This window comes from Mercenaria mercenaria, unplaced genomic scaffold (assembly GCF_021730395.1).
Source record: "Mercenaria mercenaria strain notata unplaced genomic scaffold, MADL_Memer_1 contig_3705, whole genome shotgun sequence".
NCBI classification, from domain to species: Eukaryota; Metazoa; Mollusca; class Bivalvia; order Venerida; family Veneridae; genus Mercenaria; species Mercenaria mercenaria.
Window position 1 is genome coordinate 48,866 of NW_026461870.1, and position 18,417 is coordinate 67,282.

At 35.2% G+C, this 18,417-nt stretch overlaps 1 protein-coding gene across 1 annotated transcript; it reads right to left on the bottom strand.

Annotated features, from left to right (window-relative positions):
* Positions 1–4,545: 4,545 nt before the first annotated feature.
* LOC128553324 (methylmalonyl-CoA mutase, mitochondrial-like) lies at positions 4,546–18,219 on the bottom strand. The gene is made up of 7 exons (XM_053534459.1): positions 17,677–18,219; positions 15,465–15,590; positions 14,729–14,830; positions 13,811–13,951; positions 11,396–11,523; positions 8,993–9,081; positions 4,546–6,323 (listed from the first exon to the last, which is right to left on the bottom strand). The coding sequence occupies exons 1-7, from the start codon at positions 17,947–17,949 to the stop codon at positions 6,241–6,243; spliced, it is 942 nt and encodes a 313-aa protein (XP_053390434.1). The 5' UTR covers positions 17,950–18,219; the 3' UTR covers positions 4,546–6,240.
* Between the last annotated feature and the right edge of the window lie 198 nt (positions 18,220–18,417).

The window sequence follows — 18,417 nt, forward strand, 5'->3', positions numbered from 1 at the left end:
AGACGACGGACGCCAGACAGACGCCAGACATCGAACGATCACAAAAACTCACCTGAGCATTGCTCAGGTGAGCTAAATTTAAACATGTAAAATTTTAATACATCCATGAAGATAAAACGTATCCTTTGCAATGATTATAAAACATAGCACAGAAGATTTGAAGCTCATAATGCCTTTGTTTAATATATGGCTACCACCTTTTCCGTTATGAACATAAAATATATCAGATTTGTGTTAAATCCTATTTAACACAATAGTGTTCTCTAATATTTGTCAACCATTTAAATACTGATGAGCAAAGTAGTAAATTTTATTGAATCGATTGTATTACCTCCCTTTATGACATGACATTAACTGTAAATGTTCATGTGCAGTGTGAAAAGTAGCCCTTTTAAAACCATATAATTATTCATAACTTCTATTTGGATAGCTGTTTAATCTGATGTTAACATAAAATTTAAAGCCCTATGGGACTTTAAACTTATAATATTATAATCGTGTGATGTGGCATTGTCACGATTCAATCACAGATTATATGCAGTGAGGAAGTCAGATATGTACTTAGGATAGCCATTAGAACGTGTGGAGATAGTAGTAATAACAAGAGCACCACCTACAAGTGCTGTCACTTGTCTGCAAGTGCTGGACAGTATGCAAGAAAAGAGTTACATTTCAGAATTTCAAAGTCCAAAAAGGGCCATAATTCTGACAAAATGCAGAATAGATTCATGTTTCTTGGCATACATAGTCATCTAATGATGATAAATAAGTGTGCAAAGTTTCAAAACTGTAGCTTATACAGTTTTAGAGAAAAAGTGGACCTAAACAAACATTTTGACCAAGAAACTAAAATTTTCCAAGTACAAAAAGGGCCATAATTTTGACAAAATGCAAATCAGAGTTGTGATTCTTAGCCTACACAGTCACCCAATGATAATAAATAAGTGTGTAAAGTTTCAAAGCTGTAGCTTTTACAGTGTTTGAGAAAAGGTGGACCTAAACAAAAAATTTTAAAAACGCCGACGATCAGGTGATGTCAATACCTCATAGATTTTTTTTTCAAAACTCAGACGAGCTAAAAGACAGGCTTTATGGTTACAACACACTGAATAGCTGTTCTTCGTTATCCTATATAAAATTGACATATTACCAATGGCCACAGGACCCATTTTAAATGTCTGTAATTTAATTTTCTTAAAGAATGTTGTCAGTCAGTGCTGAGTAAAAACCAAAAGAAAAGTGGGGGTGTTTGATGCAAAAAGAAAAAATATATTTTCAGAACAAACAAACTGCAAAATCAACTAAAAAATGAGACATCAAACTGTAGTTGTGTTGTAATGATCCAAGTTTCCATGACAAATACTGTCAGGTTATTATTTCATTATGAAAATGCTACATACATGTCAAGCATAAATGTGTCAGGAGATTTCAGCAAAAAATTAGCTATCACTATAGGTAATGAATGTACCCCCCACACGCACGGACACAGTACATCGCAATTTGATGCACACAAGATTGCATACATAATGTGGACTCTAGGTATATAGACTCAATGTATATTATAAGTATAGTTACAAAAAACAAAGTCCAATAATTCTGCAGAATATTTATCTAAAAGAACGTAACATGCACCGTGCACAACTAGGGTTACTACTGATCACTTGTGTGAAGTTTCATTAAATTGTGTGCATGGGTTTGGAAGATAATATGAGCGCACAAGACTGCATATGCAGACTCGTACCCAGAAATCTAAGCCAATTTGCTGGCTTATTGGCGAAATTGTCTCCCCTGATAACAGCTTATAGAGTGTATCGATTAGCCGTTATCGGTCAATTTACGCCTATTGAAATATAGAAGGGGAAAAACTTAAAACACATCAAATAACATCAAAAGCATTATCTGACAATATTTATTAAGTTATTGAAGTAATCTGCAATATTTAAATTTTCTTTCAATATAATTTTTTATAAAATAAGATATGATCTTCTTGCTTCCCTGTACATTTGATATAAGTCACTAATTTTGATCCAGAGTCCCACTGATTTCTGTAGGAAATGACAGATTTTAAGCTTTACATGGTCTTTTTAAATGAAATATTCTCATATTTGTACTCATCTCACAACATTTATTATTTTATCGAAGTAAACTAGAAAAGTTAATCTTTCTTTCAATGAGTTTATTTTTAAGTTATTTTTATGTCTTCTTGCTTCCCTAAACGTTTGAATATCACTGAGTTTACTAATTTGGAAATTTTTACCCGTCATAGTACACGTGCACCGACGACATCGGATAAACTGTTACACGTCTCTGAATTAGATAGACAGGTGTGTCAATGTAATTCCGTGTTTAATGCCACTACTTTGTCAGATCAAATAAAAAGATGTTATTTTAAATTACATGTTTAAATAAAGATATTCCATTTTTTAATTCATTTAATATTAATTTTCACTACAAGAAGTATTTAGAGTTAAACTTGAATATTGTACATGTAAATAAAATACATGGACAATGAAAGTAATATTCTCATTAAAACATACATTTGCAGTTTCCTCTTTTTCACATACTTCACTTAAAAGTAATGGGCAAATATGAAAACATATTATTCGGCTGCAATTATCGCATATCTGTAATTGATAAACCGCAATTAAGCATTACTATCATATTGTCATACAAGATAAAGTCAAATAATGCATTTAACAAGTTAACTGATTGCTGACAGATTTTTGTATACATGTATTATGGTAACTAATAATGTATGTATATAGTATGTTAACAAAAAGAAAGTCCCACAACTGCGCAAATTTTTTTTCTGAAAGAACCTAGCATGCACCATGCACAACTTGGGTTACTACTGATCACTTAATGCGTTAAGTTTCATTAAATTGTGTGCATGGATTTGGGAGATTAGGTGCGCACAAGATTGCATATGCAGACTCTATGTATGTAGTATAATAGTAAATTGTGTAAAGTGGATAGAGTCGGGTGTGCACAAGATTGTGTCTACGGACAGACAGACAATCTGAAACCAATATACCCCACTGAGATGCAGATATGGCAGTTTGTCGATGGGTTTTAATCTTTGAATATTTCTTTTAATTGAGGAGTTTTTTCAGAATGAAAAAGTTACTGCAGGAAAAAGTGATGTTCAATAACAATATGTAATTCAGGTCTGAATTGGACGTCTGTTATTTGAAGCAAAAAACAATTTGAGTCAGTGACCTTTCATTAAATATTTTCAGCTGTAGGGTCGTTTAAGAAATGCAAATACTTCACTGTAAACGTAGTGAAGGGTAAACAAGGGCACATAACTCTAGACATACTATCTCTTATTTGAATAAATAACGAACTTGACCAAAATTATTAGGTCCAATGGAACTAAATAGGTAATCAAGCAGCACTTCCAGGCTATCGGATAATGGCGGAAAGAAACGATCCTCAAGATCACACACCAGTAAATATTTCTACATAAAACTGACATTTTTTAAAGAGCTACCAAGCATAGCCAGACCCATTTCAGAGAACAAATCCTTACCTCATTGTAAAAAGTTATGATAAAACTGATATAAAATGAAGAGAATAGTTGGGGTCATGATTTCACGTCACATTTGCTTACTGTAAAATCACACCAAAATCACACTGCTGTGACCTGGAAGTACTCTTTGTACTAAAGTTGAGTTTCACTTCACCAAATACAACCTCCTCTCCCATTTGTTCTACCAAAATATCAAAAATAAATCTACCAATGTAATTCAAACAAAAACCAGTTTTAATTTAGACCTCTGTGTCCATGCCAAGTGAAAAATCAGTGTTCAAAAACCTGTCTGCCATTATGCGAGTAGACCAGATGGCTCCCACACTGGTTCTTTTACTATAGTTATGCCTATATTTCCAAGTTAATGTTATTTTCATGTTTTATGTATGCCAGTTCCTGTTTTTATTTCATTGTGGACCTATACTTGACATTTTGGTAGCATTTTTAAGGAGTTTACAGAAATGTAAAACATTTTTACTCGTGTTCATACCCATGCACATTTTAGCTGTCAGCTTGGAAGATTTTCCATAGTGCTGACCTGTCAGACAAAGTTTACCCCTACTTTTCTTGGTGGTTTTTTGGTGGTTTACAGGTCAGTTAAGAACATAAGGCTAGTAATTCTTTTTAAAAATACAACTTTCCGGGGTCGTAGTGTAATAAAATGTATTAGCATCTGATGGCCCTTTCACGCTTCCATAGAATCAACACTGTTGCTATATTTTCTGGTCCTTCAGGATCATTGATTTCAACTCATTTAAAGATTGAAAGCTGCTTAAGCCAGGGCTGTGGGGCTTGGGCAATATATTGCATTTTCCACTACTGCTCATGAACAGACTCAATCAAACCAAGTCTGCAATTTTCACTGTCTGCCTTGTGCTTGGTGTTTCTGCGGGATCTATACTTTTCCGATTTTTATTTATAACACAAAATTCATTTTGAAAATATTTCTGAAATGTCTAGGTCTACAGCTTTCAATCACATACATTACAGTGAAAACAATCAAACATTAAAAACATATTTTAAAAATTTATTTAATAAAACAATAAATTACTGACATAACTACACTGAGCTAACAAGGATAATCTCTATGGAATATTACTGTTATATGAAACAAGTAAATTTCTAAAAATTAACTTGTACAATGAATGACAATGTTCGTATTAGCAGAAGTAGTCACTGAAAAATAAAGTTACTATACCAACAAAGGTCTTAGTAAGAGGCTGACAAACAATAGGACTTATCAGTCCATGTTTTACCATCAGGCATTATGACAACAATGCACAAAATGCAGTCTGCATAAAACATTACATGTACATTACTGTCTTAAACATATTATACGAAAACAAGCTTTTTATACAGCAAAAGCTCATTACAGATCATCTGTTCAGAGTACACTATAAAATATAACATACTTGTTCAACCCGTATTGCTAAATATTTTTACATATAATAACTGATACTGAACACTTGAGGTAGTGGACATGTAATGCCATTTTCTCCATATGTGATTTTAGCATTTTATGCTTTCTCTGTATACTATTTCGGCATTTAATGTTTTTCCATACAGCTTTTTACCATTTCTACAATGTGATTTTGACATTTTATATTTTCACTGTACATTATTTGGGCAATTTATATTTTGTCAATAAGTAATTTTGGCATTTTATATCCTCTCTGTACCTTAATTATTATTTCAGAAATTTACGTTTGCCCCATACATTATTTTGGCTTTTTCCTGGTTTCAACAGAAACCATTGCTGGTACATTTACTGCAGTAGAATACTGAAATAACTGAAATAAGAAGAGAATACAAAACTGCTTGCTAACCAGTCCACTACCTTAAGGTTTTATCATGCTTTGATCACTAAAACAGACTCTGCTTTCAGCCACTTTGTGACATACTCTAAGACTCTAACAGTGCGTTAGATTATACAAGTAAACCTCATCTAAAATTCAGAACAAAAGGTTCATGCTTTTTTAGTGAAATATAATGATGAATTTTATTCAACATTCAGAAATATGGCAAAAAAAGTAAATAACTAACACAGCTTATTCCAGTTTGATGATCAAAACAACAAATCTACCTTGACAAGGGACAATCAGTGGGAAATATTGCCAACAGTTTCACTATAAAGCCACTGGAGCATGATTCATACAAAATTCCACATATAACAAAGATAAGAGCTTTAATTCAGAGACATTAGCATAAATAGCAACACATTCACATTAAAATTACATAAATACAAAGGCCCTGCTCAGTGTGCTAAAGAACACCGCTGGTATACTTCTGTTTTTAACGTCTGTCTGCACTTCTGACGCTGGTACAAAAATATTATATAACTCTACAAGGTAAATAAACGTGGCTATAATGCCATACCTATTTTCAGAATGGCACTAGGGCCATCCCTGCACTATGTATTCCATTATGGCCAGAGAGCACACAGCAGCAGTCTATTTATCTCTTAATATTTTAACAAATCACTAGCTGAAACATAATCTCTATGTTGGTTTATCATCTCCAAAACTGACCAACTGGTTGGGGGCTGCTACATGCTTCAATGTGTCATCAGTTAAAGAAACCATTTTGTATGTATCATGACTCCTACATCTTTTCTATCATTTGCCTAGGAAGCTGTCATCTACATTTCGCGAGTATTTTACTATTTCCAACATGTTCTAAGGAGGTAATCATTATTATCTAATGGTATTTTATGCTGCTGACTGTCTTTTATTTGGCCCTTTACACTCCAGGAGGTCAACAACCATTTCAGCAGCATCTGGGATCCTTGTTCCTGTAAGATAAAAAACATTTGTTTTCGACTTCATTCAGCACGAATATTAAGATTTTCAGTTTTTCCCCCGTAATATCTGACATTAACTGACAAAAATCAAAATATCTTTGCTGAATGTAGGTGGTAAGGTAAATAAACAGTCAAATCTTCTCATAAGAAACACTGCTAAGAATGATATCTAGACTGTAGGACACATGCTCCCTTCAAATGAATGACAGAATAAAGTATAGTCAAATTAGCTCAAAACAAGAGACTACTTTTGAAAAGGTGCAAGCCCCCATACAGCTTCATTTAAATGTATGTGGTAACAGATTATGTAATATCTGGGTAAATGTTTGGGCAAATCTATCAATGAATGACAAAGTTACAGTCCAGACACAAAATCGGGAGGCATATTCAAGAAAGGGAGATAGATCTAAGTAACAAGAGGGTCATGATATGAGCTACATGTTTCAAATGTCAAACTGATGATTGTTAGAAAATTTTCCGATGTACAATCAAGTAACCCTTGGGGCGGGGCCAATTTTACCCCGAGGGTCTTGATTTGATCTAGGCCTTCTGGTTTATTTTTAGCAAATTTATGAAGATTTCCCTATGTACGATCAAGTAACCCCCGGGGCTGGGTCAATTTGACCCTGGGGGTTCAAGATTTGAACAACTTTTGTAGAGGTCCACTAGGCAATGCTACATGTCAAATATCTAAGCTCTAGGCCTTCTGCTTCTTTTTTAAAGAAAATTTTTAAGATTTTTCTATGTATAATCAAGTAACCCCATGGGGCGGGGTCAATTTGACCCTGGGGTCATGATTTGAACAAATTTTGTAGAAGTCTACTAGGCAATGTCACATGTCAAATATCTAAGACCTAGGCCTTCTGGTTTATTTTTAGAAATTTTTTGAAGATTTTCCTATGTAAAATCAAGTTACCCCTGGGGCGGGGTCAATTTTGACAACGGGGGTCATGATATGAACAAATTTTGTAGAGGTCCACTAGGCAATGCTACATGTCAAATATCTAAGCTCTAGGCCTTCTGGTTTATTTTTAGAAAATTTTGAAGGTTTTTCTATGTACAATCAAGAAACCCCATGGGGTGGGGTCAATTTTACCTCGGGGTCATGATCTGAATAAATTTTGTAGAAGTCTACTAGGCAATGCTACACGTCAAATATCTAAGATCTTGGTCTTCTGGTTTATTTTTAGAAAATTTTTGAAGATTTTCCAATGTAAAATAAAGTGACCCCTGGGGCGGGGTCAATTTCGACCCCGGGGGTCATGATATGAACAAATTTTGTAGAGGTCCACTAGACAATGCTACACGTGAAATATCTAAGCTCTAGGCCTTCAGGTTTATTTTTAGAAATTTTTTGAAGATTTTCCTATGTAAAATCAAGTGACCCCTGGGGCGGGGTCAATTTTGACCCCAGGGGTCATGATTTGAACAGATTTTGTAGAGGTCCACTAGGCAATGCTACATGTCAAATATCTAAGCTCTAGGCCTTCTGGTTTATTTTTAGAAAATTTTTGAAGATTTTCCTATGTAAAATCAAGTGACCCCTGGGGCGGGGTCAATTTTGACCCCGGGGTCATGATTTGAATAATTTTAGTAGAGGTCCATTAGGCAATGCTACATGTCAAATAACTAAGCTATAGGGCTTCTGGTTTCTGAGAAGAAGATTTTTGAAGATTTTCCAATGTAAAATCAAGTGGGGCGGGGTCATGATTTAAACAAAATTGGTAGAGGTCCACTAGACAATGCTTCACACCAAATATCTAAGCTCCAGGGCTTCTGGTTTTTGAGAAGAAGATTTTTAAAGTTTTTCCTTTCGGTTGCCATGGAATTCAATTCTTTGAATAATTTTTAAAGAAGACCATCCAAGGAACATCCCTGTGAAGTTTCATCAAAATTGACCTGTTGGTTTAGGAGGAGATTTTGTTTAAAGGAAAGTGTGGACCGACAGACGCCGGACGGTGAGCGATCACAATACCTCACCCTGAGCACTTTGTGCTCAGGTGAGCTAAAAAGTAAGATGGATAGATTATGGTCAATGTACATTGCATCCTCTAAATGTCCCCTACCTTAGGTCAAATATGTTTTCAGATATATCAGATATATGTGACACAAACTTTGAGGCCTTTTCATGCATATGTTTGACCAAGTCAAAGGCAAAAACTCTGGCAAGGCTGTGATCCCAATTAAAACACTTCACATGCTGAATTACAATCCTGTGAGGTTCGATGACTAGGTCAATATGTTTGAGATATGCAATTAACCAAATTTGGACTGACAGACAGATGGAAAAGGGAAACTGTGTTCTGCTAATAATTTTGAGGGGGGATGGGGGGTGGGGCACAAAAATGTGCACACATTACACATGATGGTAAGCATAATTCCTTCATATTTAGTAAAGTGGAACTGACTGTCAACTTAGGGCTACCATCCAAATTTATATATGAAGGGAGACCCACGTTCTCTGTCATAAACTCAAACATAGTCAAATCCTGAGGAGGATAACTCCAACAGCTACCAAAACAACACATAAATAGCGTTTTGATCATCAGGGGAGTCAGTTATCCTGTGACCAATAACTCAACCAGCTACCAGAACAATTTTTCTTCAAGCAGCAGTCAAGAAGGTAACTTACTGTAAAACCATAATTAACAGTAACTTACCTGGACCAAACACAGCAGCAACACCAATATCATACAGGTAATCATAATCCTGAGGGGGGATAACTCCACCAGCTACCACTAAAATCTCTCTGAAAATTGATAATAGAATAATACTTACGTAATAATATTTTCATAAGAAACAAATGGCAACTTCTTACTTGTTTTCGCAAAGAGTTTAATTCACACCAATAAGCGCCTTCATAACATTATATCTGACACTAACCCTTGTTACTTCATGGTACAACCGCCTTGTGAATTAGAAATTGAAACTGATCTCCAGTCTCCAGACACAAATCCGTATCATTTATTTGATACAACAGGTACTTGTTTCTTCTGACTTAACAAGAGGGCCATTGTGGCCCTAGATCCCTTACCACTTGCTTGAGCAGTTTTGGTAGATGGTTATGTTAGGAAGTTAGGAAAATGTCTGTGAAATTATTTTGGAATAGTGCAAGAGTTTTCTGACAATAATATTTCAAAATTTTCTACTAAATAAATATTATTGCTTAATGTGTAAGTGTTCTTGGTGGGAGGGTGGTGGGGTGTAAGAGGTTGTGGGGGATGATAACATAGAATACTAAGGGACAATATCAAATAAGAAGATTTTTTAAGTTTCCACTATATATTATATACATGTATAGGTAAAAGTGACCACATCCCCTGGCAGCCATATTTTTTTATGAAACAGATGCATCACCTGAGAAACAATTGTGTGAAATTATTTCAAAATCGGGCCAGTAGTTTCTGACAAGGACATTTTTAAAGTTTTCTCTGTATATACATATAGGGAAGAGTGACCATGCTCCCAAGCCATTACGAATTAGAATAATCTGAACCAACTTTGTAAATGTTTATAAAGCAACGGTTTCTATATTACACTGTATACATATTGGGAAACAGGGTTCATACAGACAAGGCCAAGTCAAATTCAAGGACTTTTCAAGCACCTGTCTTATAGTTTTCAAGGACTTATTTACTGGACCATCCATGCTTATTTGAATCAAGTCCTTCATGTTAAGTTCGTGCAAAGCTTCCTTAAAATATGATACTAAATCTACTGCTTTTGCATGTCCGAGAAATTCTGACCCATAATACCGTGTTACTACCTGCTGTGATTCTGCATCCCAAAACCTAATATGAAGATCCATCTGTTTTTCTTGCATCTTTTTATTTAAAGATTCATCAAACAGACTGACAAATGGTCCCTTGATCTTTTCAATCAGTAAGCTTTTAAAGTCATTTTTCTTATGCCCCTCTCCCTTCGCATGTGACCGTAAAGCACTTTCTCCCATTTGCGCAACATCGATGTCCTTCCTACATGCTCGACAGTGTGCCTTATATCGACTGTTCATTTCCTTTACCCAAGAATATCGTTTCGACCACTCTCTGCTAAAAACACACTTTCCCATTACGGTAAGAATTGCGATTCATGCTCCGTGATGAATTGACGCCATTTTAGTCAACGGAGACAACGCTAACAGAAAGTACGAAACATTCGTACCCAAGCTTCGCTTTTGTCCCAAACACATTCGACCTTCTTTATTACGGCGTTTTCGTAGCTCTGCCCATTGCTCGAAACTTGCTGATTTTATTCTAAAAGATTTACTTTTGATTTTCAGGGAGATTTTAATTGTCTAGCATATGAGAAAATAAGAAATTCAAGTACTTTTCAAGGTCTTTGGGCAATTTTCAAGCACTTTTCAAGACAAATTTTGTTTTCAAGGACTTTTCAAGACTGCCCTTCATTTTCAAGTACTTTTCAAGCCTGTGCGAACCCTGGGAAAGGTGACCAGTCACTCCTTGGCAGCCATGTTTTTAGACAAATCAGAATAATTTGAGCAAACTCCTTAAAGGCTCACTAAAGGAACATTTGTGTAAAATAATTTTAAAATTGGGCTTGTTGTGTCTGACAAGAAGATTTTTTCAAAGTTTCCATTTTATACAAACAGGGAAAAGTAACCAGACCCTCATGCACCATTTGTTTTGAAGAACTGAACTAATTTTGACACTTCCGGTAGATATGTGTGAGAAATTAATTTTGGTTTAGCAGTCTCGCACAAGAAATTTTAAAAATTTTCCGCTACATACATATAAGGAGAAGTGACCACGCCCCCTTGCAGCCACGTTTTTTGACAAATCAGAAAAATTACAATCTTGGTATAGGGTTTCACAATGTCATGGACCTTTTGTGTGATGCAAATCTCTGACCAAGAGCTACAAAAATTGATGAGTCATTAAAGAAGCTATAATTAATTTTACACAAAAATTATGAGCAGCATTGCACCTACTGTTGCCAACATAGAGTTACACAATTTAATATCTTTACCAGCCTTCCAAGAGCTCTAACACTTATTTCAAACTCAGTTTAAGAGTATTATTATGTAACATTCAGTATTTACTTACGGTTTTCCCATGTCCCTGAGTTCTTTAATAAGTTCTGGTATAAGAGTTTTATGTCCTGCTGCCAGTGAGCTTACACCAACTACATGTACATCAGCATCCACAGCCTGTTGTGCCGCCTCACGTGGTGTCTGTAAAACATGTTACAGCGATATCTTGAAAATTGAAATTCCTGACTGCCCGTCTCATATTAATATCAACTATTTGATCCACTATTTCTGTAACATAAGTTTTTCTTTGGCTTTTCTTTCTATGTAAGACAGCACAATTTATAAATATTATTTCAAATAATACCTATTAAAAGTGGAAATGGGACTTTTTCTAATTTTCAGATTATTGTGTGTATATCATCAAAAAAAAATTGTAAGGTTATTTTCTCAAACTTGAGCCATTTTGGACACCAAAAGGCTCTAAAATTTCCATTTTGGCTTATTTGTTGATTGATAATTATACAAGTTTCAGGATATCTTTAAACAAAAGCAAAATTTCTCTTCACTTTTTTTATAAAATATTAAATAAAAACATTTTTGTAATTTTTCATGGACTTGAATTTTTACAATGTAAAAAACAAAAACAAAAACACAGCCTTTAATCAACATTATTGCAGATATCTTTTCAAATGCTCAGAATGCTTCTAGTACCATTCCAAGTGACTTCAAAACTCTGTTGAGTTACAGTGGAAACTAAAACATCAATATTTTGACCATTTAGACCAGTAAATTTCATATGAGGTGTGAGGTCACTTAAAATCATTCATTAACATTTTCATTCCAGTGAAACAACAAATGTATTTCACTTATAACTAGAGATGCTTTTGAGAAAAGCGCATGTCTCCACAACTGCCCCTATGAAAAATGTTAGTTTCTCTACATGTTTTAGACGAGTCGATCCAATTAGATGGTCTGGATGAGTGGATCCAATCAGTAATTCAAGGGCCATAAATCAAAAGTGCCTGGGCGGATTTGGCTAGTTATCGAACTTGGGTAAGGTCTTATGGCCAAACACATTTTGTTCAAGTTTGGTGAAGATCGGATGAGAAATGTTCGACTTAGAGAGCGGACAAGAGTAAACAGACGGATTTTTTCGGTAATTCAAGGGCCGTAACTCTAAAATGCCTGGACCGATTTGGCTAGTTATCGAACTTGGCCGAGGTCTCATGGTCAAACACATTTTGTTCAAGTTTGGTGAAGATCGGATGAGGAATGTTCGACTTAGAGTGCGGACAAGAGTAAAAAGGCCGATTTTTCGATAATTCAAGGGCCGTAACTCCAAAATGCCTGGACCGATTTGGCTAGTTATCGAACTTGGCCGAGGTCTCATGGTCAAACACATTTTGTTCAAGTCTGGTGAAGATCGGATGAGAAATGTTCGACTTAAAGTGCGGACAAGAGTAAAAAGGCCGATTTTTCGATAATTCAAGGGCCTAACTCTAAAATGCCAGGACCGATTTGGCTAGTTATCGAACTTGGCCAAGGTCTCATGGTCAAACACATTTTGTTTAAGTTTGGTGAAGATTGGATGAGAAATATTCGAATTAGAGTGCGGACAAGAGTAAAAAGACCGATTTTTGGTAATTCAAGGGCCATAACTCCAAGACGCCTGGACCGATTTGGCTAGTTATCGAACTTGGCCGAGGTCTTATGGTCAAACACATTTTGTTCAAGTTTGGTGAAAATCGGATGAGAAATGTTTGACTTAAGAGTGCGGACAAGCTTTGTGACAGACACACACACACAGACTGGAGTAAATCAATATGTCTCCCACACCACTGTGTGGTGGTAGACATAACAGTTTAATCTAAGAATGTAACAATAATAGTGACAGTATTATATGACATATCCCCCCTGAAAATGCTAAACAGAATAACTAAGTCCACAACAGGGCCATAACTCCAAAAAAACATCAGACATGAAAGTTTCTATAATATGTGCATGTCCACTTCATGTTGATGATGTATAACTTGTCGTTTTAATTGGATGGAAACCGCAGGAAAGTTGATTTACAAAATTTTCTGATGTAGCTGTAATATTTCAAAGTCAAAAAAAGGGCCATTACTCTTCAAAAAATTACACAAGAAAGTCCCAATAATACGCTCATGACCAACTCATGCTGATAACATATACAAACTTTCATTTCAACCTGATGGGAACTGAAAGAAACTGAAGGAGGTTGTTCTGTTAAAAAATGTTCTTAACTCCGGAACAATAATCAGAAATGAAGATTTAGACAGACAATATGGGCATGTCCACTTATCATGATAATGTATACAAAGTTTCCTCACATCAATAGTACTTTTAATGCAGAGTGAAAGATAGGTTAATGATAATATACGTACTGTCTCTTTTAGTGTCAACATTATGCACAAGTTGTATAAACAAAACCACATACATTAAAGTTACAAAACTCAATCTAACATACAGCAAACAAAGGTCCAATATCGACATCAAATCCCATATCAGCAAAGCCAGTGGCAATAACTTTGCCTCCACGATCATGTCCATCCTGACCTACTTTTGCTACCAGAATACGAGGCCTTCTTCCTTCATTTTCTTGAAATCGCTGCAACAATGATCAACTGCTCATGAATTAATATGTTAACATGAATTTTTTAAATCTTTACCAAAAGGAGCCTTTATCAAGGACTTTATTTAATAGAGTGGAATCTGAACTATCAATCTACCTTTAATTTATCACAAAATTCAAAATATTAATACATTTTTGTACTGCCTTCAATAATTACCTATAAAATTGTTGATATTTACCAGACAGAGTTTCATTTATATTTAGTCATCAAATAATGTCAATAAATTTACTAGCTCTGACTTAAGATTAGTAACAGTGGAGGCAACTATAATCTCATTATTTCTTGCAAGAATATTTATGCTTGACTGGAACTTATCTTTCCATCCCTATCAAGGTTCCTTGCCTTTATATCAGAAATGATACTGGCCTGGACCATGTTTGTTAATGTTATAAAAATTTCAATCACAAGGAAATGATGTTGCTCATTTGCAGGAATATCAGGTTCTCTAAAACAATACTTAAGACTTGTCTAAATGCCTTAAAATACTGGGTATTGAGTTGGGATACATACGAACGTAACTTGTATATGTTTTGTTCTTTGTCCATATGACATGTTATATGCAAGATAAATACAACAAATTGCCAATGTTAAATGCTGCAATATTTTCCAGAAAAATAGAGGAATTATCTGCCTATGTTTTTGTTCAAACCATCAATTTTAAATATTAGCGAACACTTAAAATTATCAATTTATTTCATAATTCTGACTTTCTCACCAATCATCTGTGAGCGTCACATGTTTCAACTACCTACCTCAACTCTCTTGATAATTTTCGATATTTCATCTTCAGCACCATATTCAGTTTTATATGCCCCACTGACCATTCGATCACTGGCCACATGTCGACCATATACCTGAAAGTAAGAAAAGAATATTCACAAATCTAAATGATCTATTAATGGAGCTTTTTAAATGTTTTTTCCATCTTTCACTGGAACTATGGTGTAAAAGCTTATTGAAAGAAGCCAAAGATTACCCATTATAGAGACTCCTCCTCATGAATGTCAGTGAATCTTGAGTTGGAGAATAGTGAAAGATACTGAAGACACTCAAATTCGACAAACTTCTCTGGGTTTTAGTATACCAAGGCACCTATATATGCAGGACTAAAATCCACAGAAAGTCAGAAATTTTAGTTGGAGGAGTTGTGGAAGGAACACCCTGCCACTGGTTTTGTAGCAAGAATTACAATAAAGCAAATATCCTCTATATATTAGGGATATCACTGATTTAAACTGTTGTATTATTAGCCAACTGTCAACAAACAAGAAGACATTAATGTATCTATAAGACTCTAATGCAGAAAATATCACTTACTTTTAGTTGCCAAAATTTACCAACCATTTGATCTTTAAAAGATCAGAACAAAAGACTTTACTGATATTCAAATATTCTGTATCAATATACATGTACTGGACCATACCGTCAATTTTTCAATATCGCACAAAAGATGACTGCAACAAATGATGACAATCCTACCATACATACCTTCTCCATAGCATCAGTTATCTCGCCTACAGTACATCTATGCCGGGCAGCATTTATAGACAGTTCTAGTAAGTTCCCATCATTACTTTCACATGCTTTAGTTATATTGGACAGACATTCATCAGCCTATAAAAAAAACACAATTACTTGTTATCTGGCACAATCAAAAAATGTTATTCAATAATGGTTGTTACAACTGTGGCTTACGAGTACAGCAATATACAAATACAGTTGAACTTCACTTGAACTCAACGGGATTGATAAATTTGTTCAAATTATCAGCAGTTTGAGTCATCAAAGAATGGTGGTGTTGAAATTATCCGAGTCCGAGCAAACAAAGTTTGACTGTACATACACAATCTTAAGGTAGTGGACCAGTCATGATCGACATTGTCACTTGGCAAGTTCATGTTACTCAATTCAGATGTAAATATAGCTCATAGCACAACTGTCTCGATAAAACTTAATAGTGCCAAAATCACAAATGGAGAATATATAATTTGACAGTCAGTACAGATTCACTTTCTTAACTCAAGATAAAAATGTTCAACCTGAATTCTGTCAATTATTTTCCATATGTTTCTGTAAGATTTCTCATTTTCTGAGAGTTAGTTTGAAGAATTGACTCCTGTCTACTTCACTCTAGCAAGCACTCTCTCTAATACCCTAACATTTTCTACACAACTTGCATCAACCATTAATAATTTAATTTGTTAGGTTGAATGTCGAACCAACACAATTATAGGTCATATGGCGACTTTCCAGCTTTGATGGTGGAAGAAGACCCCAGGTGCCCCTCCGTGCATTACTTCATCACGAGCGAGCACCTAGGTAGAACCACCGACCTTCCGTAACCCAAATGGATGGCTGGCTTCCTCACATGTAGAATTCAATGCCCCAAGTGAGGCTCAAACCCACATCAATGAGGGGCAAGTGATTTGAAGTCAGCGACCTTAACCACTCGGTCACGGAGGTCCCCAACCATTAATAAATACCATACCATTATCTCTATTAGCCTTTGTTTTCTTCAGGTTAAGGATCAGCTTGTTTCAAACCTTTGCACAGGGTTTCAGAAATCCCATGTCCGGAGCCCGGGGGCTACCAGAAAATTCTGTCGGGCTATTAAATTTTTTCAGAGCGTGCCCGCCGGGCTACCTTGAAACTCTGTATCGAGTAGCCCGGAAATCAATTATCCGGTCTTCAAATATAATTTTGATAGTTGTCTATAATCCCCTTGTTTATCAAGAGATACATGCCCGAGGCTTTAATTATCTTACCACCTACTGTCACAATCGGCAAACAATTAACCGTTTAATCGTACCCGCAGGCAAATGTTTACAAAAACATGTGCAAGAGTGATTTTAGACTGATCCAATAACATCAAAATCGCTGATCGGTATTGTTTAAAACAATATGCAAACCAGTCTTAAAATTACGTCATTTTAGCGCCACCTGCCAAAGTGTACTTTCGATTTCGCTGACCTCAATATTTATCGAGCGATCAGAAAGAACAGATATTTGATTTTGAGGCAGTTTAGTGCTTACACTGATTGTTTATGCTTTTCAATTTAAATACTTGCCTAACATGCAAAAAAATTGACCATGATTTTGCAAAATATCAGAAAGTATACAGAATCTTGGACAAACATAAATTCGGATAAGTGAATACACAGTGCCAAGAAACTGAGAGATGTTATATATGCGGTTCTAGTCCGTTTATTAAACCAGACAGATGTTTAGAATCAAACAGGATCAACTTTAAATAATTTTGAAATAAATTACAATTCATACAGCTCTAAGTTAGTAAGTTCTAAGGAATTTGCAAGTTTATAAAAATTGATTTGCATTCCTTTTTCTTATTGCCATGTTGCAATAACTATCAGGAGTACTCCTGATAATATTTCTCAGTTTAAAAACATGTAGTTTTATCTTTTAAAATGAGAAAAAGGAGTAATGATAATTGCTATTCAAGAGAACAAAATTTATAACAATGAGGATATGGCTAAAAAACCTCTAATAATTTAATCATTCCATCCACTGTAGTTTAGAAGCACATAGTAAATAAACCGAAATGGCCACTGCCAAATAAACTTAAATGTTCGGGCTACCAGATTAAAATTTTGGTAGCCCAATGGGCTACCAGTAAATTTGCAGATTTCTGAAACCCTGCTTTGCAATATATATACACAACACATAAACTATAAACAAATACCTTAGCCGGATCTCTATTAGCCTTTGTATTTTTCAGTCTAGCGATCTGTTTCTCCCGGACCTCGGCATTGTCTATACACAACACATCAACCATCTCTGCCTCCTTCAGTCTATGTTTGTTCACTCCAACTATCACCTCTGTCAATGATAAAATCAAACAGTTACTTTTTTTTTTCTTTGCTAGAAGTATACTTTGGTATACTGTGAAACTATTTAATTTTAGGGTTTTGACCAACTCAGCTATTCTAATGGCATATGAATTTGTTGATTTCATGTTTGAAGACAAAGAGATAGGAATTTTATTTGCATGACTGATGCATCCACGAAATCCATGTAAACAATACCAGTCTGTAAAACACAAATGCTCCAGTGAAGACTTTTTTGAGGCAAATGGATAAGTAATACTGTATGCTGTGACCTGTGTCACTGACTAAATTACCTAATAAACATCTGGGGTCAACTGCTGACTACAGTCAACAATCCTTAGAAGACTGATTGCCAAAGCATTCTTTAATTACTGGCCAGAAACTGTTTTCAGTCTTGAGATCACTGTGACCTTGACCTTTGCCCCCAAACCAATTGAGACCAAGCATTCTCTCAAATAGTCTACCAAAGTAAACAAAACTAGAAATTGCTTTTGTAAAAAAGCACATGTCTCCCCCAATGCAAAGTCCTATAGGCAAGAAGTCAATAGGGGTCAGGAGCGAAAGTCAAAGAGACACTGATGGTTGGCTGCAATAGG

Excerpts from the sequence above, each read along its gene's own strand:
- LOC128553324 (XM_053534459.1), bottom strand. The coding sequence starts at position 17,949 with ATGAAATCAACAAATTCATATGCCATTAGAATAGCTGAGTTGGTCAAA. Across the intron at positions 15,591-17,676 it reads CTAATAGAGATCCGGCTAAG|GCTGATGAATGTCTGTCCAA; the intron begins GTATTTGTTTAT and ends TTTTTTTTATAG. Across the intron at positions 11,524-13,810 it reads ATATTGGACCTTTGTTTGCT|ACACCACGTGAGGCGGCACA; the intron begins GTATGTTAGATT and ends CATGTTTTACAG.